The following is a 26,310-nucleotide window of genomic DNA, read 5'->3' as shown; positions in this document are numbered from 1 at the left end:
AGTGGTCAAATGTAACAAATGTTATATTTGGGATAACACTTTCTTAGTAAAGTAAAGATTCTCGTACTGTTTTGGTTTGAGTCATGTCTTGGCTATTAGATGCCTCACTCTGGCGGTGTGGGATCGAATCCCGGACGGGACTCAACCCAAAAAAGTACGAGAATCTGTTCTTTACTAAGAGTGTTATCCCAATATATATCATTTGTTACAGTGAATTATTAGTGTTGAAAGTTTTGTTTACAATCATGGAAACAACTATTTATGGAAGATCTGTGGTGAGAACCGAATAGACGGCGTGGAAGGACAATCGACAGGAGAGAAAATAAGGCCAAACTGAGAGTATCTATGTTTATTTGCATTCGTAATTAATAACCCTCTGGATGTTACGCATGCGCACCTGTAACTGGATATGGTACAGTTTGAATGATATCGTTTTTTTCTACGTTACATGTTGGCTAAAACTGTTAAGCTTGCGTCGCGTATCGACGATTGAACCAGTTTACACATTTTGTCACCACGTGTATTGTAATAATCCCAATACGCACCAGTTGGAAACGGCGACCGGTCAGAACACAAAACGGCTTGGTTCATTTTTCGTATCGCAGAGTCGTATTCTTATGTTTGATTGTTTATTTGTTTGTTGTTTAATGCCGCGCTCAGCAATATGCCAGGTATATGACGGCGGTTTGTAAATAATCGAGTCTGGACCAGACAATTCAGTGATTGACATTTTGAGCAACGATCGGCGCAATTGGGATACGATGACATGCATCAGTAAAGTCAGCGATCCTGACCATCCGATCCCGTTAGTCGCCTCTTACTACAAGCATAGTCGCCTTTTACAGTTAAAAAGATGGTTCCGTGTAAATGTTTTGTCATAAATGCTTGGATGGCTAACGCAACCTGCCGAATTAGTAACAATTAAACCTGTTATGATCTATATCATGCTACTAATCATTGTCTTTCTTTAAATAAATCACAAGCGAGAGCCTCAAATCATACCAATTTCTTGTAATAAATTAATGCTCTTTGGCGCCGCTGTTTTTGCTGCAAATAAGCGAGCCGCGATCAATGTCGTCGGGCACAATTAGCTCGGTCTCACCTTATAACCCCGATGCTCATGTGACGGCTTTTTTTGACAAGTACAAATGTATGAAGTTCTGGGTGTCGATTGTACACCTGACTAGCCATGGCTAGTAAAGATATGTAAATTAATGTGACACGTGTGTTTGTACATTAAATGTTCACAATATTTATATACTGAATTTTGTAATCTGTCTTGTTGGTCAGTTCGAGTCAATCGTCCAACAGCCCGGTTGAGCTGATAAGGCAGGGAATTTAAAAACAAGTGTATATGCATCTCATATAGGCTTCCTGGTTAACCTTAAATAATTCAGTCAACAAGGTACGCATTAAGTGGCTACACCGTTTCAGCCGGGGAAAAGCTTCCCCGTTAAGTTATTTCACAGTGGTCAAAATCAGCCGAACACAAGTACAGTTTTCAATGACAGTTTGACAGACATACCTGTAAACATTTCACGGGAAGCCGCAATTGATCCTACACCGGTACAAGTATACAGGGAACTGTCTTGATCATACACCGGTACACCGTCGCACGACGCTGCGCTAGACGAGGACGAGGGTAAGTTGGTTGTGGTTTGAGTTGTCACTGAAGGAGCAGTCTGACCATGATTTCCGTCGTCGTCAATCAAAACTAGGACGAGGAAACACATGACTTGATAAAGATGCCCTCGTGGCAGAGGGAGCAGTCCGTGTTGGCAATTCCACTAACGTACCGGTATACGGTAGCATGGTAGTTAGCGGTGTATGCAGTTTCTTGCTGGAATTAAGACGTGAAAAATCGTTTTAAGAACTAAGAGAACTAAGATGATTTGACGCACAAAACACAGGACAATGTAACAATAATATTCAACACCAACAAACTCGATCACTTGCGAGGCCGGCCTTACAGACGGGTTTGTTGATACAACGTATACGTTACATTGTCCCATAGTCCTGGGGTACAAGTAAACATGTAGAATGAAGACAGGGTTGACGTCATATATATATATATATATATATATATATATATATAGTCTCATAGTTGTAAAATTGGTCATGTTTTCCTCAATATTTATATAATAGTTAACTGTGGTAATAGTCTTTATTGTGTTATATTAAGTTAAATGTAAGGTGCTGTATTCAATCAGTCTCACATGTGAAGGTCGCAGCTATCTAGAAAATTACATAACATCCTTGGAGCATGGTCAGTATTATCTATCTGTACGTGTCTCAGCCTCTATCGCAATGAGCGCTTGTCACACGTTTGCTGATACGTCCAACTCATATCAATATTTTCGGACTACTTCATCAATTATTATTCAACTTATGTGGACATCACTTGGTCAAACTTCTTAGGCAAGCCTTAATCCCTATTCTCGGCGCAGGAACTCAAATTTTCTTATCAAGCTGATAATTGAACATGCAGTAAATTCGTGACCATTCAAGGTGTCTAGAGTATATATACTGGCTAGCCCCGGGGGTACCTCACTGTCGAGAAATCCCCAATAAAGAAGCTGGCCATGGACACTTTGTTTGGTTTCGTTGAAGGTAAGTCATGTTCACCTTACTATTTCTCTAAAGTTATAAGTTAAATTGTTTTATAATTTGTATCGTATATGGAGCAATATTACCAGCTGTAAAGGTGTTTAATCTTATGTTATTGACCGTGTATAAGTGCAAATATATTAAGTGAGTTGTATCTATTTAACGGACTTATCTGTCAAATGTACGTGCGTTAGGTTTAGACAAAACTATCGTTTAAGTATTAACTCCACAGTATAGCATATATTGAATATCAAACATGTTCCGAGTCGGAAATAAGATGTTAACATTCGGGTGCCGTGGTAGCAAGCTGTGTATTTTATCTGCGTGTTGATATTTTAGTGTGATTCAGTTATTTTGTATATGTGAAAATGTCGCGTAAATGCAGACAAACTATTTCACTTTGATCAGACCTTTTATGTCACACGAGGTATGTACATTATCTTTTAATGTAAGGATTCTATGATGAACCATACATTGCATGTATTACTTGTTCATAAACAGAATCCAGACTGTTTTAAATAATTTTTATCGGAGTTATTTGATGGATCTAGCCTGGCAGAAAACGTTAATTTCTGTAGCTAATATATGATGTATTCACATCACACATATTTATGCTAATATCACAACTAAGCCAGAGCTAAAATCAGTAATAATATCCATGTAATCATTTAGTTAATCTGTTAGCGATGTACAAAAAAGATAGGTAACTCTCTTGTACTTACATAGGTCTGAGCATAATGCATTTGTAACACAGCTTCAGCAAACATGTCTACATTACCAGCAATGCCTAAAAATGTACATATATCCATATATTATACCATAAGTATTATATAAGTAATGTGAATGGACATTCGTTAATGGGCCCGTTAACTCAGTGTATGTGGATGCTATCAGATATAGTTTGTTTGCTGCGGTAGTTTAGATGAATTATAGATATGGCCTTCAAGTATAACATATACCAGCATAAGACAATGAATGATATATGCTCAGAAGTACAGCCAACACATATTGTTATTTATATTTAAATCTGCGTACATGTATATGCGATACCGATATTGAGTTGAACTAGGTTTATACGTAAATAAGACATATCTTATGGCACTCCCATTTAGCAAGGCGTAATCATAATTAGGAGTGGCTGAAAATAAGTATCACATAAGAACATGGAAGCTTTGTTCACAGGTATCTTTGTAGACTGACTTTAACATTGTTATTTGTAATTGGTTGTTTTATCACTTAGCCCATGATACATTGGTATATCATGACACTTACACTCTTATGTATAATCATTGTTTAATATCACGCACTATTGTGATAACTGCTTCTTTTATGGAAACTGTAAATGTTCTATATGACTTTGTACTTTATATGTAAAAATATTTCTTATTTTAAATGTGACTGACTGTCGAGAAATCCCCAATAAAGGAGCTGGCCATAGACACTTTGTTTGGTTTCTTTGAAGGTGGTGCCCGATCCCGAGCTAATTCCCCAAGGCTAATTCTAGATATTGTGACGGTTTGAATACGAAAGTGTCAAATTACTGGCTCAAGTAGGAGAATGGAGCCTGGTCTACAACGTGAAATATGGACCGGGATATCTACTTGACAACGCGAGGGAATTGTATCAGACTTCCTGCACCTAGCATATCCTGCACTGGTTTCCACTAGAACTACTGAAATAAGACCTTCATGGATATACAGACATTTGCGGGCCAGACAAACTGTTGCTTTGTTCGAGTCCAGAAAGTCCATGCCTAAGATAAGGGAGTGATCGAGGGAAGAGAAGACATGGAAGGTTTGAGACAGACAGATATGGCCAATATTGACATCTAATGATATGCTACCTAGCACTTTGTGAATTTCGCCCCCTACTCCTACAATTTCTGTTAAATGGGAGTCTGACAAATGTTTTTCATTGTAGCCTACTTTATGAAGGAAGCGCAAGCTCACACAGCTGATAGAGGCCCCTGTGTCAACAAGTGCTGTTGTCTTCACTTGCTGCACCTTTACAAGGACTGTGTTCTTGAGTAAGGGAGCCGCAAGTGAGACCAACGGTTTCTTGTGCCTGACCTCAGTGAACTGAGAATCAGGCGCGAGTCCCTATTGCCTGGGAGCTCTATTCTGTGAATTATGAGCTCTCATGCAATCATTGGAATGATGTCCTACCCTGTTACAGTATGAGCAAATTGTTTGAAAGTGTGGGCATGCAGAACGATTTGAGCAATACATACCACAACCAAGACATCTCTGCTGGAGGAATGGAGGGGGTGTGAAGCGGGGTCGTTGTTGATGCTGTTCATACTGGCTGTAGCGGCGCTGTTGTTGGGCCTGGTGGAATGGAGGTGGTAGTTGATTAGACAGCCGTGGTCGTTGCCGTTGACAGGACTCATGTGGCTGATATCTCGGTTGTTGCTGTTGCTGTTGCTGTTGATATTAGGCCTGGGGAGCTGGAGAGGCAGCCTAGACTGCTTGGGCCTCAGTCTTCGAGATAAGGGTGGCAACCAGACTGGAGAGGTGGTCAACTTTTGCCATCATGTTGACCTCTGATGACTGCACGCTTACCAGTGATTTCTGGGCCAGCTCTGCCTGGTGACGGACCTCCTGTAGATTGGTGGGCTCTTTGTTGTATACCCACTGACGAATGTTGGATCGAAGGCCATTTACAGCTACGGCCACAATGACAGATGCTGGCAGCTTCAGGTGGATGGTTGCTGTCTCGACCCGGGTGATGAAGGTGTTGATGGATTCCTCCTGCTCCTGGGCCAACTGTAATAGACTGACATCAAAGGCTGATTATTTCATAAATCTTTTGGTGAAGGCTTCTTTCACCTTAGTTATATCTAGTCTGTCACCCTCAGGGAGATTTTGATACCACAGCTTGGCTGCACCCTCTAGATAAAATGGTATGAGTTGACATTTCTTCACATCATAATAAGAGAAGAAATTTGAAAAATTAACAAAGTCATCCCACCACGTTTAGGCATTCTCAGTTCCTGAGAACTGTGGCAGTTTGATGTGCGGCATGGGTGTTGACATCTGGCGGATGGAGGGTCTTGATGAAGATGTTGATGTAGATGGAGATGTAGATGAGGAGGCTGCTGTTGTTGAAGAGATTGATGATGTTGTAGCGGGTGACACAAGGATCGGCGTAGATGGTGACTGTGAAACTGGAGCTTGATGAAGCAAACTGGTCAGGAGGGACCTTGGCTCAGGCCTGCGCGGCTTCTCTCGGTAGTTTGAAGGGGTGTATCCGGTCATCTAGAATTCGGGTCCACCATTTATGATGGTTTGTTGGATGTTCTTCAAAATCCGCACACTCTCAGCAGCGCTTACGCTTGTAACTCGCGTTGGCCCTGTTAAAGCTGTGTTACCTCCTGCTCTTAATTATAATGATCACACTCCACCCAGTTCAGGTACAGCTAGCTTTGTCCTTACTGATCTTGCTGACTACCATGTTTCTATTCTCCTAAGCCTTATAACCCTAGCTATTGCTTCCATCCTTCTTCTTCTTCTCTATCAACAGCGTTCAGGTCCTCGGAATGGTCTAGTTCTTGAACTCACATCAGGTTCTGAATGTGTGGCAATCCATGTCATATCTCTGACACTCTGTCCTTCTTACTGGGATATTCAATCACCCTTAACTGTGGAAAACCTCCGCATTTCTGGTTACTTCTTCCCCACCCTCTCTGTTAACTGGCCAGGCTTCATTGTAACTAACCAGCTTACTAAAACCTCCATCACTATCCTTAATACCTTTAGGATTTCGTACTTCAATGCTCATCAACTCCGAAAGATCTTCAAGCAACCTTTCAGCGCCTACCTCCTACTTGTCCACAGTAATTTGTATACGATTCTTGAACCACCTACCTCAGTGCAATCATTTTAGTGTGTGGGCAGCAATATTTGAGCAATGCATCATGTATCATTTGTTTCAGCTAGTGTATTCATATTTCATGATTGATATTGTATTTTGTTTATTTGATTGATTGTCATATTGTGTACGTTCTCAATCTTTAAGCTTTTGAGGACAAAAGCTCCACGACGCCTAGGGGTATTGTCATAGTTGTAAAATTGGTCATGTTTTCCTCAATATTTATATAATAGTTAACTGTGGTAATAGTCTTTATTGTGTTATATTAAGTTAAATGTAAGGTGCTGTATTCAATCAGTCTCACATGTGAAGGTCGCAGCTATCTAGAAAATTACATAACATCCTTGGAGCATGGTCAGTATTATCTATCTGTACGTGTCTCAGCCTCTATCGCAATGAGCGCTTGTCACACGTTTGCTGATACGTCCAACTCATATCAATATTTTCGGACTACTTCATCAATTATTATTCAACTTATGTGGACATCACTTGGTCAAACTTCTTAGGCAAGCCTTAATCCCTATTCTCGGCGCAGGAACTCAAATTTTCTTATCAAGCTGATAATTGAACATGCAGTAAATTCGTGACCTTTCAAGGTGTCTAGAGTATATATACTGGCTAGCCCCGGGGGTACCTCACTGTCGAGAAATCCCCAATAAAGGAGCTGGCCATAGACACTTTGTTTGGTTTCGTTGAAGGTAAGTCATGTTCACCTTACTATTTCTCTAAAGTTATAAGTTAAATTGTTTTATAATTTGTATCGTATATGGAGCAATATTACCAGCTGTAAAGGTGTTTAATCTTATGTTATTGACCGTGTATAAGTGCAAATGTATTAAGTGAGTTGTATCTATTTAACGGACTTATCTGTCAAATGTACGTGCGTTAGGTTTAGACAAAACTATCGTTTAAGTATTAACTCCACAGTATAGCATATATTGAATATCAAACATGTTCCGAGTCGGAAATAAGATGTTAACATTCGGGTGTCGTGGTAGCAAGCTGTGTATTTTATCTGCGTGTTGATATTTTAGTGTGATTCAGTTATTTTGTATATGTGAAAATGTCGCGTAAATGCAGACGAACTATCTCACTTTAATCAGACCTTTTATGTCACACGAGGTATGTACATTATCTTTTAATGTAAGGATTCTATGATGAACCATACATTGCATGTATTACTTGTTCATAAACAGAATCCAGACTGTTTTAAATAATTTTTATATGAGTTATTTGATGGATCTAGCCTGGCAGAAAACGTTAATTTCTGTAGCTAATATATGATGTATTCACATCACACATATTTATGCTAATATCACAACTAAGCCAGAGCTAAAATCAGTAATAATATCCATGTAATCATTTAGTTAATCTGTTAGCGATGTACAAAAAAGATAGGTAACTCTCTTGTACTTACATAGGTCTGAGCATAATGCATTTGTAACACAGCTTCAGCAAACATGTCTACATTACCAGCAATGCCTAAAAATGTACATATATCCATATATTATACCATAAGTATTATATAAGTAATGTGAATGGACATTCGTTAATGGGCCCGTTAACTCAGTGTATGTGGATGCTATCAGATATAGTTTGTTTGCTGCGGTAGTTTAGATGAATTATAGATATGGCCTTCAAGTATAACATATACCAGCATAAGACAATGAATGATATATGCTCAGAAGTACAGCCAACACATATTGTTATTTATATTTAAATCTGCGTACATGTATATGCGATACCGATATTGAGTTTAACTAGGTTTATACGTAAATAAGACATATCTTATGGCACTCCCATTTAGCAAGGCGTAATCATAATTAGGAGTGGCTGAAAATAAGTATCACATAAGAACATGGAAGCTTTGTTCACAGGTATCTTTGTAGACTGACTTTAACATTGTTATTTGTAATTGGTTGTTTTATCACTTAGCCCATGATACATTGGTATATCATGACATTTACACTCTTATGTATAATCATTGTTTAATATCACGCACTATTGTGATAACTGCTTCTTTTATGGAAACTGTAAATGTTCTATATGACTTTGTACTTTATATGTAAAAATATTTCTTATTTTAAATGTGACTGACTGTCGAGAAATCCCCAATAAAGGAGCTGGCCATAGACACTTTGTTTGGTTTCTTTGAAGGTGGTGCCCGATCCCGAGCTAATTCCCCATGGCTAATTCTAGATATTGTGACGGTTTGAATACGAAAGTGTCAAATTACTGGCTCAAGTAGGAGAATGGAGCCTGGTCTACAACGTGAAATATGGACCGGGATATCTACTTGACAACGCGAGGGAATTGTAACAGACTTCCTGCACCTAGCAACTACTGAAATAAGACCTTCATGGATATACAGACATTTGCGGGCCAGACAAACTGTTGCTTTGTTCGAGTCCAGAAAGTCCATGCCTAAGATAAGGGAGTGATGGAGGGAAGAGAAGACATGGAAGGTTTGAGACAGACAGATATGGCCAATATTGACATCTAATGATATGCTACCTAGCACTTTGTGAATTTCGCCCCCTACTCCTACAATTTCTGTTAAATGGGAGTCTGACATATGTTTTTCATTGTAGCCTACTTTATGAAGGAAGCGCATGCTCACACAGCTGATAGGGGCCCCTGTGTCAACAAGTGCTGTTGTCTTCACTTGCTGCACCTTTACAAGGACTGTGTTCTTGAGTAAGGGAGCCGCAAGTGAGACCAACGGTTTCTTGTGCCTGACCTCAGTGAACTGAGAATCAGGCGCGAGTCCCTATTGCCTGGGAGCTCTATTCTGTGAATTATGAGCTCTCATGCAAACATTGGAATGATGTCCTACCCTGTTACAGTATGAGCAAATTGTTTGAAAGTGTGGGCATGCAGAACGATTTGAGCAATACATACCACAACCAAGACATCTCTGCTGGAGGAATGGAGGGGGTGTGAAGCGGGGTCGTTGTTGATGCTGTTCATACTGGCTGTAGCGGCGCTGTTGTTGGGCCTGGTGGAATGGAGGTGGTAGTTGATTAGACAGCCGTGGTCGTTGCCGTTGACAGGACTCATGTGGCTGATATCTCGGTTGTTGCTGTTGCTGTTGCTGTTGATATTAGGCCTGGGGAGCTGGAGAGGCAGCCTAGACTGCTGGGGCCTCAGTCTTCGAGATAAGGGTGGCAACCAGACTGGAGAGGTGGTCAACTTTTGCCATCATGTTGACCTCTGATGACTGCACGCTTACCAGTGATTTCTGGGCCAGCTCTGCCTGGTGACGGACCTCCTGTAGATTGGTGGGCTCTTTGTTGTATACCCACTGACGAATGTTGGATCGAAGGCCATTTACAGCTACGGCCACAATGACAGATGCTGGCAGCTTCAGGTGGATGGTTGCTGTCTCGACCCGGGTGATGAAGGTGTTGATGGATTCCTCCTGCTCCTGGGCCAACTGTAATAGACTGACATCAAAGGCTGATTATTTCATAAATCTTTTGGTGAAGGCTTCTTTCACCTTAGTTATATCTAGTCTGTCACCCTCAGGGAGATTTTGATACCACAGCTTGGCTGCACCCTCTAGATAAAATGGTATGAGTTGACATTTCTTCACATCATAATAAGAGAAGAAATTTGAAAAATTAACAAAGTCATCCCACCACGTTTAGGCATTCTCAGTTCCTGAGAACTGTGGCAGTTTGATGTGCGGCATGGGTGTTGACATCTGGCGGATGGAGGGTCTTGATGAAGATGTTAATGTAGATGGAGATGTAGATGAGGAGGCTGCTGTTGTTGAAGAGATTGATGATGTTGTAGCGGGTGACACAAGGATCGGCGTAGATGGTGACTGTGAAACTGGAGCTTGATGAAGCAAACTGGTCAGGAGGGACCTTGGCTCAGGCCTGCGCGGCTTCTCTCGGTAGTTTGAAGGGGTGTATCCGGTCATCTAGAATTCGGGTCCACCATTTATGATGGTTTGTTGGATGTTCTTCAAAATCCGCACACTCTCAGCAGCGCTTACGCTTGTAACTCGCGTTGGCCCTGTTAAAGCTGTGTTACCTCCTGCTCTTAATTATAATGATCACACTCCACCCAGTTCAGGTACAGCTAGCTTTGTCCTTACTGATCTTGCTGACTACCATGTTTCTATTCTCCTAGGCCTTATAACCCTAGCTATTGCTTCCATCCTTCTTCTTCTTCTCTATCAACAGCGTTCAGGTCCTCGGAATGGTCTAGTTCTTGAACTCACATCAGGTTCTGAATGTGTGGCAATCCATGTCATATCTCTGACACTCTGTCCTTCTTACTGGGATATTCAATCACCCTTAACTGTGGAAAACCTCCGCATTTCTGGTTACTTCTTCCCCACCCTCTCTGTTAACTGGCCAGGCTTCATTGTAACTAACCAGCTTACTAAAACCTCCATCACTATCCTTAATACCTTTAGGATTTCGTACTACAATGCTCATCAACTCCGAAAGATCTTCAAGCAACCTTTCAGCGCCTACCTCCTACTTGTCCACAGTAATTTGTATACGATTCTTGAACCACCTACCTCAGTGCAATCATTTTAGTGTGTGGGCAGCAATATTTGAGCAATGCATCATGTATCATTTGTTTCAGCTAGTGTATTCATATTTCATGATTGATATTGTATTTTGTTTATTTGATTGATTGTCATATTGTGTACGTTCTCAATCTTTAAGCTTTTGAGGACAAAAGCTCCACGACGCCTAGGGGTATTGTCATAGTTGTAAATTTGGTCATGTTTTCCTCAATATTTATATAATAGTTAACTGTGGTAATAGTCTTTATTGTGTTATATTAAGTTAAATGTAAGGTGCTGTATTCAATCAGTCTCACATGTGAAGGTCGCAGCTATCTAGAAAATTACATAACATCCTTGGAGCATGGTCAGTATTATCTATCTGTACGTGTCTCAGCCTCTATCGCAATGAGCGCTTGTCACACGTTTGCTGATACGTCCAACTCATATCAATATTTTCGGACTACTTCATCAATTATTATTCAACTTATGTGGACATCACTTGGTCAAACTTCTTAGGCAAGCCTTAATCCCTATTCTCGGCGCAGGAACTCAAATTTTCTTATCAAGCTGATAATTGAACATGCAGTAAATTCGTGACCTTTCAAGGTGTCTAGAGTATATATACTGGCTAGCCCCGGGGGTACCTCACTGTCGAGAAATCCCCAATAAAGGAGCTGGCCATAGACACTTTGTTTGGTTTCGTTGAAGGTAAGTCATGTTCACCTTACTATTTCTCTAAAGTTATAAGTTAAATTGTTTTATAATTTGTATCGTATATGGAGCAATATTACCAGCTGTAAAGGTGTTTAATCTTATGTTATTGACCGTGTATAAGTGCAAATGTATTAAGTGAGTTGTATCTATTTAACGGACTTATCTGTCAAATGTACGTGCGTTAGGTTTAGACAAAACTATCGTTTAAGTATTAACTCCACAGTATAGCATATATTGAATATCAAACATGTTCCGAGTCGGAAATAAGATGTTAACATTCGGGTGTCGTGGTAGCAAGCTGTGTATTTTATCTGCGTGTTGATATTTTAGTGTGATTCAGTTATTTTGTATATGTGAAAATGTCGCGTAAATGCAGACGAACTATTTCACTTTGATCAGACCTTTTATGTCACACGAGGTATGTACATTATCTTTTAATGTAAGGATTCTATGATGAACCATACATTGCATGTATTACTTGTTCATAAACAGAATCCAGACTGTTTTAAATAATTTTTATATGAGTTATTTGATGGATCTAGCCTGGCAGAAAACGTTAATTTCTGTAGCTAATATATGATGTATTCACATCACACATATTTATGCTAATATCACAACTAAGCCAGAGCTAAAATCAGTAATAATATCCATGTAATCATTTAGTTAATCTGTTAGCGATGTACAAAAAAGATAGGTAACTCTCTTGTACTTACATAGGTCTGAGCATAATGCATTTGTAACACAGCTTCAGCAAACATGTCTACATTACCAGCAATGCCTAAAAATGTACATATATCCATATATTATACCATAAGTATTATATAAGTAATGTGAATGGACATTCGTTAATGGGCCCGTTAACTCAGTGTATGTGGATGCTATCAGATATAGTTTGTTTGCTGCGGTAGTTTAGATGAATTATAGATATGGCCTTCAAGTATAACATATACCAGCATAAGACAATGAATGATATATGCTCAGAAGTACAGCCAACACATATTGTTATTTATGTTTAAATCTGCGTATATGCGATACCGATATTGAGTTTAACTAGGTTTATACGTAAATAAGACATATCTTATGGCACTCCCATTTAGCAAGGCGTAATCATAATTAGGAGTGGCTGAAAATAAGTATCACATAAGAACATGGAAGCTTTGTTCACAGGTATCTTTGTAGACTGACTTTAACATTGTTATTTGTAATTGGTTGTTTTATCACTTAGCCCATGATACATTGGTATATCATGACATTTACACTCTTATGTATAATCATTGTTTAATATCACGCACTATTGTGATAACTGCTTCTTTTATGGAAACTGTAAATGTTCTATATGACTTTGTACTTTATATGTAAAAATATTTCTTATTTTAAATGTGACTGACTGTCGAGAAATCCCCAATAAAGGAGCTGGCCATAGACACTTTGTTTGGTTTCTTTGAAGGTGGTGCCCGATCCCGAGCTAATTCCCCAAGGCTAATTCTAGATATTGTGACGGTTTGAATACGAAAGTGTCAAACCATCATAATAGTAAAAATTTGCGGTGGCAAAGTAATAATGTTGACGGAAGTAGGCAACGTGGTGCAAGGCAACTTAACTGTTCAACGTAAAATGATGAAAACGTACAACAGAATATTGTTCCCATTATGAACAATTCTTACGTCATCTTTAACCACACCAATGCTAGACCGCAACAGCAACGTTCATACCGAATCCCGTAGCCCTCTGAATCGAGATTAAGCTCTATATGTTCATGAGCAGGAGGTACCAGATAATACATGACGCTAATGTTGGACACATATTGAGATATTGAGCTCTCAAGACCTTGGCCGTTGACATTTTCCGTGTACTGTTTTTGTATTGGAGACCTGTCCATTGTTTCCTGTTAACAATATGTCATCACTCATCAAGAGTCCAGGGCCCACTTGCACAAAGCGATCTTAGGGCTAAGATTATCGTAAGCCTATGTTAAAGTATTGGGGTAAAGATCATCTTAGCGCTAAGATCGCTTTGTGCAAGTTGGCCCAGATATTCAGTAAATAGTTTATGGGCTTATGTTCAGAAAGAGACAACATATTTTGGCCTAGAATATTGGCAATAAGACTTTAAATCATCAAAATAAATACTGATAAAGAAAAAATTATGTTTCCAGTTTTTTTATATATAAGATCTTTGATTTCATCGCCTAGCGATCATAATTCAAAGTAGAGCTGACTTTTATATTGTGATACATTCATATCAAATGAAAGCTTTGATACATTTCTATTGATACATACTTGTCTTAAGTATCTCAATTAAAAAGAACATTATCGGTCAAAGCTGTTTCTAGTATACACGACTGTTTCACTGAATTTCATACCCATGAAGAACCGGGCAAGAATCAAACAAACAAAAAACAAACCAAAACTCACACCTGATGTATTCACAGACAGTAGATTTAGAGTGGCTACCCTTTTCCCAACACCACAACTGTAAAACAATAAGCATGTGTTCTGCCTTCCTGTGCGGAAATGGTGGTACATGTCGTACTGCCCTTCTGGGTGGAAATGGTGGTACATGTCGTACTGCCTTCCTGTGCGGAAATGGTGGTACATGTGGTACTGCCATTCTGGGTGGAAATGGTTGTACATGTCGTACTGCCCTTCTGGGTGGAAATGGTGGTACATGTGGTACTATCCTTTTGTGCGGAAATGGTGGTACGTGTGGTACTGTCCTTCTGTGCGGAAATGGTGGTACGTGTGGTACTGTCCTTCTGTGCGGAAATGGTGGTACATGTGGTACTGTCTTTCTGTGCGGAAATGGTGGTCACGTGGTACTGTCCTGTGCGGAAATGGTGGTACATGTGGTACTGTCTCTCTGTGCGGAAATGGTGGTACATGTGGTACTGTCTTTCTGTGCGGAAATGGTGGTACATGTGGTACTGTCTTTCTGTGCGGAAATGGTGGTACATGTGGTACTGTCTTTCTGTGCGGAAATGGTGGTCACGTGGTACTGTCCTGTGCGGAAATGGTGGTACATGTGGTACTGTCTTTCTGTGCGGAAATGGTGGTACATGTGGTACTGTCTTTCTGTGCGGAAATGGTGGTACATATGGTACTGTCTTTCTGTGCGGAAATGGTGGTCACGTGGTACTGTCCTGTGCGGAAATGGTGGTACATGTGGTACTGTCTTTCTGTGCGGAAATGGTAGTACATGTGGTACTGTCTTTCTGTGCGATAATGGTGGTACATGTGGTACTGTCTTTCTGTGCGGAAATGGTGGTACATGTGGTACTGTCTTTCTGTGCGGAAATGGTGGTTCATGTGGTACTGTCTTTCTGTGCGGAAATGGTGGTCACGTGGTACTGTCCTGTGCGGAAATGGTGGTACATGTGGTACTGTCTTTCTGTGCGGAAATGGTGGTACATGTGGTACTGTCTTTCTGTGCGGAAATGGTGGTACATGTGGTACTGTCTTTCTGTGCGGAAATGGTTGTACAGGTGGTACTGCCTTTCTGTGTGGAAATGGTGGTCACGTGGTACTGTCCTGTGCGGAAATGGTTGTACATGTGGTACTATCCTTTTGTGCGGAAATGGTGGTACATGTGGTACTGTCCTTCTGTGCGGAAATGGTGGTACGTGTGGTACTGTCCTTCTGTGCGGAAATGGTGGTACATGTTGTGTGATAATCCAGCAGCATTGGGGTTCTCAGACGTAATATGAATTTAATCTCATGTCTTTCATTTGATTTGCATGTTCCCAGTTTTGTTACTATGGAGACAATGAAATGTGTACGAGCACAGAACCTGAGTTAATTAGTAATGACGAATAACTGTCTTTCTCAGAATATTTCAGTTCAGTGATTAACATCATGAGAATGTACTCAGAGTCGCATCACGCCCCGCACACTGTACACACATTTTACGGCAAGCATGGGTTGCTGAAGCCCTATTCTACCCCGGATCTTCACGGATATGGGATAATAGTAAGTGTAGTGATGATCAAAGTTCAAGCGTTCAAGAATGCTACTCTTGATAAGAAACCAACTGCGACGGTTATATTGATATACACGTGTATTTATCAGCAGCTACCCCTGGCAAACACTAGCGATGGCTGAGCCACAGTTTACACCCGAGGAGGTGCAGGAGGGACAAAGAATCGTGAACTATGTGATAACGAAGGGCCTGGACAATGACACTATTGTAAAACGATTCGACGAAATAAGTGAACAGTACAACAAGGTACAGTAGCTGGTATTGGTTAACATTTAAAAGCTAAGATTAAAAATGTATTGATACTCAAGTCACAACACGACATTTGAGACAATGTCAAGGGACCATATTGAAGCGATAGTAAAGCACTCGTTTGTGACTGGGGATTATTCTGTAGGTTTGTCAGCATTTAACCGCAACTGTCGGCACTGTTTCGTTTTTCTTTTGGAACCACGAGGCGTTAGAATATGGATCTGATATTCAGTATATTTCCTTTTACGCGGTAGGGATGATTTGGACACTGTACGTTTGTTTGTTTTGTTGTTTAACGCACTCATCAATAGTCCAGCTATATGTCGGCGGTCTGTAAATAATTGAGTAGGACCAGACAATTCAGTGATTTACATCTTCACGGGTCGGACATTGTATGTCCAAGTTAATGATCAAACAACTTGTTTTTCAAACAACTCGAAAATGTATGAACATGTGCATCCTTAGAGTCGGGCATTGATGCGGTATGGTCAAGGTACCGGTCATTTTTTATGGTGGGGTCTCATGGGGAGGGTCATAAACAATAATATACATATCTGGGGAGGGTCTAATGGAAATGGACATAAATAATATTTTTGTGCTTTTGCATTTTGTCTTTTGGGGGAAGGTCATACAAGGACAAGGGGAGGGTCATGAATTTTTTTGACAAGCATTAGATGAAGGTCATTATTTTCAGTTGATTAGGGCATCAAACACCTGACCACACGCCCTACGACACCCACAACCCGACACCCACACCTCAACAGCTCTTTGCTGCATCGGGAATGTGTTTTCACAATCTGGAAGTGGTTTCATTAGACTGGGTATATGTTCCTTATTAAAAAAGAAAAAGTCAGATTTAAGGTTATATATGCTTTCTCAGTCGGCACAGTGTCATACTGTCGTGCGTTACTTTCTTGTCAGTTGGGATGATTTTATCACGTGATATTCTATCAGGCGCAGACCCTAATCGGTTACAAGGGGCCGAAATGGATGGGCGAAAGCCTGGCAGCTCTGTATCCCAGCAATCGAGAGAACGTCAAGATCCTGGATGTGGCTGCTGGCACAGGGATGGCCGCTTTCGAGGTAAGATATGTCATACATATAGCACGACCTCCATCAAGGTAGGGAATATCATGCATATAGCATGATCTCCGTCGAGGCAGGATATGTCATGCATATTGCATGACCACTGTCGAGGTAGGAGATGTCATGCATATAGCATGACCTCCGTCATGGTAGGAGATAGTACGCATTGGTATGACCTCCGTCAAGGAAGTAGGTATCACCCATATAGCATGACCTCCATCGAGGTAGGAGAGATCACGCATATAGCATAACCTCCGTCGAGGTAGGTGAGATCACACATTGGCATGACGTCCGTCGAGGAAGGAGGTATCACGTATATAGCATGACCTCTATCGATGTAGGAGAGATCGTGCATATAGCATGACCTCCGTCGAAGTAGGAGATATCACGCATATAGCATGACCTCCGTCGAGGTAGGAGAGATCACACATTTCTTACACACCTGTGGGTGAGAAACCCATTTGAGATAACTGGTATCAAGCATATGTGTGAGATCGAATTCCAGGCCCGTGATTGGCTACTCCGTGGTGATGACCTGAGGTCAGATGATGACGGACTACTTCCCTGAGTGTAAGTCATTCATAAGTTGCTCGTGCTTCAGTCGAATATTCACTTACGTCTGTATTGAACAACAGGACCGTGTAATTAATAATAAAAATAAACAAACTCGTCCTCGTCTGCGAGATTGTTTGTTATTATTATCAGTTACATTATCTGTTGTTATGTCAACATCGTCATTTTTCAGAGTGTAAACCCCCTGGATGCCACAGCGACACATATGTCCCCCCTCTTCAACTTCGAAATCGAATAAAATTAAAAATATATCACGCAAACTAATACATTTCATAGTTTTGAATTCCACCTTCTGTTTATCATTTACTGTCATTTTAGGGAAAGCTAAATTACTGAAAGTTACTTCTGAAAATTAGGTACATTGTAAATCACGCCAAATCACAATTCACGGCGCTATTTACTGTGTGTTTAGAAATCTAAATATCGGATATTTACACGATTAATTAAAGCAGAAAAATAGCATATTAGTGATCACGGGTATCAAATCACTAATGATAATTCTGAAACGTCGCTGATAAGCCCAGAATCGTTTCGAATGTTTTGGAAAATACGCATAAACGGACGCCGAAGTGTACGTTCCGCCATATTGGATTGTGTTTACAAAATGCCGGTTATGAGACGCCTATTCGATCTGGTATATTTCAAACACAGCTGCTATACATGCATCCCTGAATTCCTCATACATTTTAGAAACAAATGACAAATGGTCTTTGTCACCAATGCAAATTATCTAGATGAAATCATGCGAAATAAATTAGGTATGGAAACGAAAACTGTGCTCGGAAAGCTGTACTTGCCGAAATGTTAACAAAGCAAAATTCAGATTTTACACTGTGTAGTATACGTATTTTTACTACAGGTACTTTCGTCTAATTGTTACATACATTGGCTCGATCACGCGTTTGAGAATATTCATGGGAAGAGAATCGTTGCACTAATTATGGAATACACACATATACATTGCAATGATGTCGTAAATTCAACAGAAGCCGTAAAAGTGTCCGTCCTGTGTGACGCCATGACTGACGCTAAATCACGCACAACGACGACGGTAGTTATCTGCATTTCTGACTAATTCTCTTTGTTACATTGGAAAACATGGCAAACAAATAACAGTACGCAGATTGACAGAATGTTTCTGTTTACATCCGTGACACATTTATATATATACGATCCCTCAATCAACGAAAATCCTCCTCTGGAAATCCCGCGTACTGTTGTCAGTGAAACACGCCACTTTGTAAAAGTCGGTCACCGGCAGTGATGCCATACGGAAGTAAACATTGTTGTACATATTTGGTAATTTCTTTGAGGTGTAAACCTTTAACTCGGGATCCAGCCTGTTCTTTGTTTTTGTCTTGTTTGCATTATCATCATCGCCTTGATAATCCACAGACATAGCGGAAACCTTTTTGTGTAGGGTCACATTATTTATGAGTAGTAAGCAGTACATAGGATGACGTCACTTATGACAGTGGTGTTATGTATTAATGCGCTACTGCAATCATGAGAATAGACAAAATGCATCGCTTCGATGCTAAAAAGGTGCGATTTTAGGGTGTGTAAGAAACAGATTACTGCACTCGTGCCAGTCAGATACCACTGATCTTACATCTCGTTACAAAGCGTATCTAACTCGCTTTCGCTCGTTATTTGAAACAACTCGTTGTAAGATCAATGGTATCTGACAGACACTCGTGTAGTAATCTCTATATAGCATGACCTCTGTCGAGGTAGTAGATATCACACATATAGCATGACCTCTGTCGAGGTAGGAGATATCACGCATACAGTATCAACTCCGTCGAGGTAGGAGTGATCACGCATATAGCACGACATCCGTCGAGGTAGGAGATATAACGCATATAGCATGAGGTGAGGTGAAATTGGGTTTAACGTCGCGTCCAAGATTATTGCACTTATATAGCGACGTGCATGCACGTGTATGTGTGTGTGTGGCTGCTTGTACTAGCCCGGACTGATGCCGATTTATAGTGCTAGCTCACTGAGATACCATGCCGCAGTTTAACATGAATACCCCACTCAGACACAGTATACTGACTCCGAGCCGACCAGTCCTTGTTTAAGCCCCTTATTGCCGAGCGCCAGACAGGGTAACAACAAGTACAATCTTTTAACGTCTTTTTGTATGACGCGGCCCGGGATCGAACCCTGGACCTTCCGCTCTCCGGGCGGACGCTCTACCACTAGACCACGGAGGCGGTCGGCATATAGCATGACCCCAGCGAAGGTAGGAGGGAACACGCATATAGCATGACCTCTGTCGAGGTAGCAGAGATCACGCATATAGCGACTGTCGATGCTGTATTAGTTGTGACACATGCAGCATCGTATTTGTCAAGGTTAATGACAACTTATGTTATACTAATCGTCCATGTGAAAGGCAGAAAATGTGCCTGAATTATGACACATCAAGGAAGTCGCTCAGTGTCCAAATATTTCAGATGAGGAAACATGGATTTGTTCACATTGATGGTCTGGAGCCGTCCCAAAACATGCTGGATGAGGCCAAGAAAAGCAACTTATATGAGCGATACATCTGTGATGTTCTCGGGGAAAACACGCTTGATATTGCGGATGGTGAGTCAGATGACGTACAGTTGCATTACAATGGTATTACTGCAGATATAGGTAAACTGATACCTCCTGTATACTAGTATCTTATAGTCCCTATATTTCTAACAGCTCCTATATATCTGATAGCTCATATATATCATATAGCTCCAACATCTCTTATAGCTCCTATATCTCTTATAGCTCATATACATATGATAGCTCCTATATTGTTTATATCTCCTATATATCTTATAGCTCATATATATCCTATAGCTCCAACATCTCTTATAGGTCCTATATCTCATATACCTCCTATATCTCTTATATATACCTCCTATTTCTCTTATAGCTTCTACGCCGTGATATGACTGGAATAATGTTAAAAGCGGCGTTAAACCCAACTCACTCTCTCACTCACTCTTAAAGCTCCTATATCTCATATACCTCCTATATCTCTTATATATACCTCCTATTTCCCTTATAGCTCCTATAATTCTTATAGCTCCCATATCTCTTATAGCTCCTATATTGTTTATAGCTCCTATATCTCCTATAGCTCATATATACTGAACAACAAAGGTTCCTGTGACATTGAATAAGATTTAATGCAAAGTTATGTTTTTTACCAAATCTGAAACAATTTCGGTTTGCAACAGATAAAAGACTCCTGTAAGTGTTCAAATGGTTTAATTTGCCATACTGACTTAAGAAAATGCGTGATTTCATTAAAAAAAATGAACATGCCAAAATCTCAATCTACAAATCAATAGCGTGTTTGTCCACCTCTGGTTGTGATGCAAGCAACACATCTTCGTCTCATGGAATGGACCAGGCGTCGCACAGAGTCCTGTGGGATATCTGTCCATATCTGCTGGAGCATGTTTCGAAGTTCCTGGAGTGTCTGTGGAACACGTGGTTGACGTCGAAGGCGCCGATCCATCTCATCCCACATGTGCTCGATTGGTGAGAGATCAGGGGAGCGAGTCGGCCAGGGGATGACATTCACGTTGTTTTGTTGAAGAGAATCCTGAACAAGTCGAGCAATATGAGGCCGGGCGTTGTCATGTTGAAAGGTAATTCCCGGGCCATGACGACGCAAAAACGGTAGAACAACAGGGCCGATGATCTCGTCGCGGTAGGGCTGTCCATTGAGATTTCCCTCTACCACTATCAAACGGGTCTTCTGTCTTGCTGTAATCCCACCCCATACCATAACGCTGCCGCCCCCGAACCGATCTTCTCTCATGACACAATGATTGACGTAACGTTCACCTCGACGTCGGTACACTCGAATCCGTCCATCGCTGTGGCTGAGGTGAAAACGAGACTCGTCAGTGAATAGAACTTGTCCCCACTGCATGGCCGTCCAGCGTAGACGCTGTCTGCACCACTGTAGACGTGCTTGACGGTGGTTTCCTGTCAAAATGGGACGTCTGGCGGGTCTTCTGGCGACAATCCCTGCACATCTGAGGCGGCGACGTACGGTTTGTGAAGATATTCGTCGAAGGCCACTCTTAAAGCTCCTATATCTCATATACCTCCTATATCTCTTATATGTGCCTCCTATTTCTCTTATAGCTCCAGGGGGCACGGGTGGCCCAGTCGTCTAAGGGGCCACGATTCGCTGTGCAGAGTTGCGTCCCATGGGCACGCCAGAAACCTATGATTGTAGGTTCGAATCCCGGTTCATCCCGATTATGTTTCTTGGTTTGTCAGCACCATACCCGTGCTCGTGGATTTCACCAAAGTGGTAAACGTCTGAGACCTGCATTACTTCGGGCCTTCCTCCCACATGAAGTTGACACACCGTGATATAACTGGAATACTGTTAAAAGCGGCGTTAAACCAAACTCACTCACTCACTCCTATATCTCTTGTAGCTCCTATATCTCTTATAGCTCATATATATCCTATAGCTCCACCATATCTCATAGTTCCAATATCTCTTATAGCTCATATATCTCCTATACCTCATACACCGCCTATTTCTGCTATACCGCCTATAGCTCATATACCTCCCGCAACTTGCTTACGGTATACCTGGTTGTTCACAGACAGCTACACAGTGGTGACAATGGTGGGTCTGAGTTCAGAAATCATGAAGAAACTCCCATTGAAAGCTCTTGAGGAGTTGGCAAGGGTCACGGAGAAAGGTATGTTACAAGGATAAAATACAGGAGCTTGTACATATCCGAAGGAGTTGGCGTGTGCCATGAAGTTTTAAGCAATTTAAATAGTAATAAGGTCTAGATAATAGATATTATCATTTGTCAGAGATCCTTTATGTGGTGGCGAGAATCTCTATGCATGAGGTTGGGAGTGTGGGTTTCTATGCAAGTTCATGAATGTATGTGAGTGTGTGAGGCTGTGACAGTGTAGGTCTCTGTGTATGAGGCTGTGACAGTGTAGGTGTCTGTGTGTGTGAGGCTGTGACAGTATAGGTCTCTGTGTGTGAGGCTGTGTAGGTCTCTGTGTGTGATGCTGTGTAGGTCTGTGTGTGTGTGAGGCTGTGTAGGTCTCTGTGTGATGCTGTGTAGGTCTCTGTGTGTGATGCTGTGTAGGTCTCTGTGTGTGATGCTGTGTAGGTCTCTGTGTGTGATGCTGTGTAGGTCTCTGTGTGATGCTGTGTAGGTCTGTGTGTGTGTGATGCTGTGTAGGTCTCTGTGTGATGCTGTGTAGGTCTCTGTGTGTGATGCTGTGTAGGTCTCTGTGTGTGATGCTGTGTAGGTCTCTGTGTGTGAGGCTGTGTAGGTCTCTGTGTGTGATGCTGTGTAGGTCTGTGTGTGTGATGCTGTGTAGGTCTCTGTGTGTGATGCTGTGTAGGTCTCTGTGTGTGATGCTGTGTAGGTCTCTGTGTGTGAGGCTGTGTAGGTCTGTGTGTGTGTGAGGCTGTGTAGGTCTCTGTGTGTGATGCTGTGTAGGTCTCTGTGTGTGATGCTGTGTAGGTCTCTGTGTGTGAGGCTGTGTAGGTCTCTGTGTGTGAGGCTGTGTAGGTCTGTGTGTGTGTGAGGCTGTGTAGGTCTCTGTGTGTGATGCTGTGTAGGTCTCTGTGTGTGATGCTGTGTAGGTCTCTGTGTGTGAGGCTGTGTAGGTCTCTGTGTGTGATGCTGTGTAGGTCTCTGTGTGTGAGGCTGTGTAGGTCTGTGTGTGTGTGAGGCTGTGTAGGTCTCTGTGTGTGAGGCTGTGACAGTGTAGGTCTCTGTGTGTGAGGCTGTGACAGTGTAGGTGTCTGTGTGTGTGAGGCTGTCACAGTATAGGTCTCTGTGTGCGAGGCTGTGTAGGTCTGTGTGTGTGTGAGGCTGTGTAGGTCTGTGTGTGTGAGGCTGTGACACTGTAGGTCTCTGTGTGTGTATGGATCTATGGTGTATGGGAGTATGGATCTCATTGTATGGAGTTGTGATAGCATAAACTGTTTCTACGTCGTGCTCAAGTACCTGTTGCGGATAGGTATTGTACTACACAGGCACGTTCCTGTTCCCCTTCTGGTATACAACTAATGTTATTTTCCAGGTGGACGCGTGATGATCAACAATTACGACCGCAACTTTAGAAGTGACATCATTCGTACAAATCTTTCTAATCTTGAATCTCGTAGGGTGTGGAAACTAGAAGACGAGCAAACCATGCCAGAAATATCAAATGGAGTTGGTGGTATTTTGCAGGTTTATATGGTCTTGTAACCAACCATAAAGCAACGTCACAAAACTTCTTTTTATAATCGGTTTTATGTCAATTTATTACGTTACCATCTGTAAGACAATCGCTAGACTAACTAGTCTCTGAAATGAACATAGTATACACAAGATAAGTTGTTGAATTATCTTAATAAAATATAATGAAAAAACGGCCAATAGACTTTCAATTTAAACTGCAGTAATCTAGACTAGCCAAATATTATATTTGTTTCTGTTTCTGTATGACAGACTAGACAAACGCATGTAGACATAGTTCTTAATATTTTATGGCTAGTTGGGGCAAGATGACGTATGCCAAATATCACTCACATCCTTCATGCATATCCATCAGCGAGTTACGACACTTGCAATGTCCAAACCTAATTCTATCTAAAATATCTCAACCATCTCGACTTGAAACTTCTGGTGTCAGTCATGTGTTCAACACAAAGAGCATCGATGTGGCGTCGCTGTGTATAAATCATGTTGAAAACCGTTATTCTTGTTTTAAGACAGTAAATGTTCCTTGTATTCGCGACAGTACTATTTTAGAGCTACTAGGACGTCTGGCCAGTTTGCGTATTTGAGGTATGTCGAACGGTGACTGTGTCATAGGGCTATCGCACCTCAAAAACTTGACTACAATTTATTTCATTTAGTATCTGAAAAAAACTGAAACCGGAACATCATCAAAAAGCATGATTAAAACTGGTATCCTACTAATTAGAGCCCGTCAAATGCAATTACACCGTCGGGGGTCTCATTGTTCATTGTGGTCACACCCATGACCCTTGTGTTTGCTTGTTTTTTAACGCCGCACTCAGCAATATTCCAGCTATATGACGGCAGTCTGTAAATAATCGAGTCTGAACCAGACAATCCAGTGATTGACATCATGAGCATCGATTAACGTAATTGGGATACTATAACATTCATTAACCAAGTCAGCCAGCCTGACCACCCGATCCCGTTAGTCGCCTCTTACGACAAGCATAATCGCCTTTCACGGCATGTACGGTTGCTGAAGACCTAGTCTAACCCGGATCTTAACGGGTCCATGACCCCTATTACAAACGTTGATGGTCTTTCCCTCTACAGGACCGAAGGGTCAAGTTAGCCAGGGCATTGCACGTCGTCTGTCCTTCAGCATCTTCAACAAACCGCCGAAGTCCTCAATATATCCAGGGCTCGCATTTCGGTAAACCTACACTCAACCCTGAACGCATTCACGAGGTTTTCGCGATCTTAAATTACCGGCTCTTGATTTGTATTTACATTTTACCGACCAATAAAACGTCGAGATAAGGGGAAAAGAAAATGGGTAAGGGAGGTAACTCGTATAGTCTAGAAACAAAAGCAACCGTGAGTTTGTATGGACGTGAAGACATCCTTTCAATCAAAACGATTTTTGAGGACTTTCATTTGCGTTTTTCAACGTTGAATTTCTCACGAACTCTATCGTAATCAATGGTGCTTGCCTCTATGTTGTTGAGATATCGCCAACCCAACCTTGAGACCGGTTTGTAACTCGCATTCTGATTGGTACGTGAAAACTGGTAGCGTAGCCAATCAAATTTGCTGAAGGAAATTAAAGGCAGGTAAGTAAAGATCGCGAAAACCTTGTGGTTAATATGGAGGATGCCGAAAGCCGGGCCTGAAGCTGAAGGAAGATGTGTGGAATCATAATTAAACTGAGATTTGTACATATAAGTTGTTGTTAATAATCATTTTTCCAAATCGTGAATTTTTTTTAAGAATTTTCTTCTAAGAAACTGCCGTGAATTGTTGTATTTGGTTTTAATAAACATATATAGATATAGATAGATGTTTGTTCTCACCACTCACTCGACATAGGGTCAATATCTATTTCAGTGACAGATATGACTATCTCACCGCCAGTGATGTAATAAACTTAACAATTAATAGTAATAATAATGCCATGGACTACTTGCTAGCAATCTCCTAGTGTGTATCTGACAAACCAGTAATTGCCAAGACTGACCAGGACAGTCTGATGCATACTGAGAGAAGAATAATCCGACATATCTCCGTAAAACTACCATTCAGAAGGCTGGAATAAATTGATTTACCTCCTCTGACAGAAGGGTTGGTTGGTTGGTTGGTTTAACACCGCACTCAGCAATATTCAAGCTGTATGACGGTTGTCTGTAAATAATCGAGTCTGATCCAGACAATCCAGTGATTAATATCAAGAGCATCGATCCACGCAATTGGGATCGATGACATGCATCAACCAAGTCAGCGAGCCTGACCACCCGATCCCGTTAGTCGCCTCTTACTACAAGCATAAGCAAGGTTGGTATGCTGAGCTGATCTTTGTGGGAATAAATAGAAACTAACACTTTTCATATTTTATACTTTTTCATGTGACTCGTGTGCCTGTGGCCATTTTGACCTGTTCCCAGTAAATCCAGCTCAGCCAGTTATTCATGC

At 41.2% G+C, this 26,310-nt stretch overlaps 1 protein-coding gene across 1 annotated transcript; it reads left to right on the top strand.

The window, feature by feature from the left end:
- Positions 1-1,615: 1,615 nt before the first annotated feature.
- LOC124146792 (methyltransferase-like protein 27) lies at positions 1,616-24,773 on the top strand. The gene is made up of 6 exons (XM_048400857.1): positions 1,616-1,642; positions 15,790-15,943; positions 16,901-17,029; positions 20,071-20,206; positions 22,237-22,335; positions 23,693-24,773. Exons 2-6 carry the CDS (start codon positions 15,812-15,814, stop codon positions 23,860-23,862), a joined length of 666 nt encoding a protein of 221 aa, XP_048256814.1. The 5' UTR covers positions 1,616-1,642; positions 15,790-15,811; the 3' UTR covers positions 23,863-24,773.
- The last annotated feature ends 1,537 nt before the right edge of the window (positions 24,774-26,310 follow it).

The sequence above is a fragment of the Haliotis rufescens genome, unplaced genomic scaffold (genome assembly GCF_023055435.1).
Source record: "Haliotis rufescens isolate VD_foot unplaced genomic scaffold, xgHalRufe1.0.p SCAF_1, whole genome shotgun sequence".
Classification (NCBI taxonomy): Eukaryota; Metazoa; Mollusca; class Gastropoda; order Lepetellida; family Haliotidae; genus Haliotis; species Haliotis rufescens.
This window is presented reverse-complemented; position numbering and strand designations above follow the sequence as displayed.

Bases quoted from the DNA above. Each gene is read 5' to 3' on its own strand.
- LOC124146792 (XM_048400857.1), top strand. From the start codon at position 15,812: ATGGCTGAGCCACAGTTTACACCCGAGGAGGTGCAGGAGGGACAAAGA. The intron at 17,030-20,070 runs GTAAGATATGTC...CAAATATTTCAG, and splicing joins CAGGGATGGCCGCTTTCGAG to ATGAGGAAACATGGATTTGT. The intron at 20,207-22,236 runs GTGAGTCAGATG...GGTTGTTCACAG, and splicing joins CACGCTTGATATTGCGGATG to ACAGCTACACAGTGGTGACA.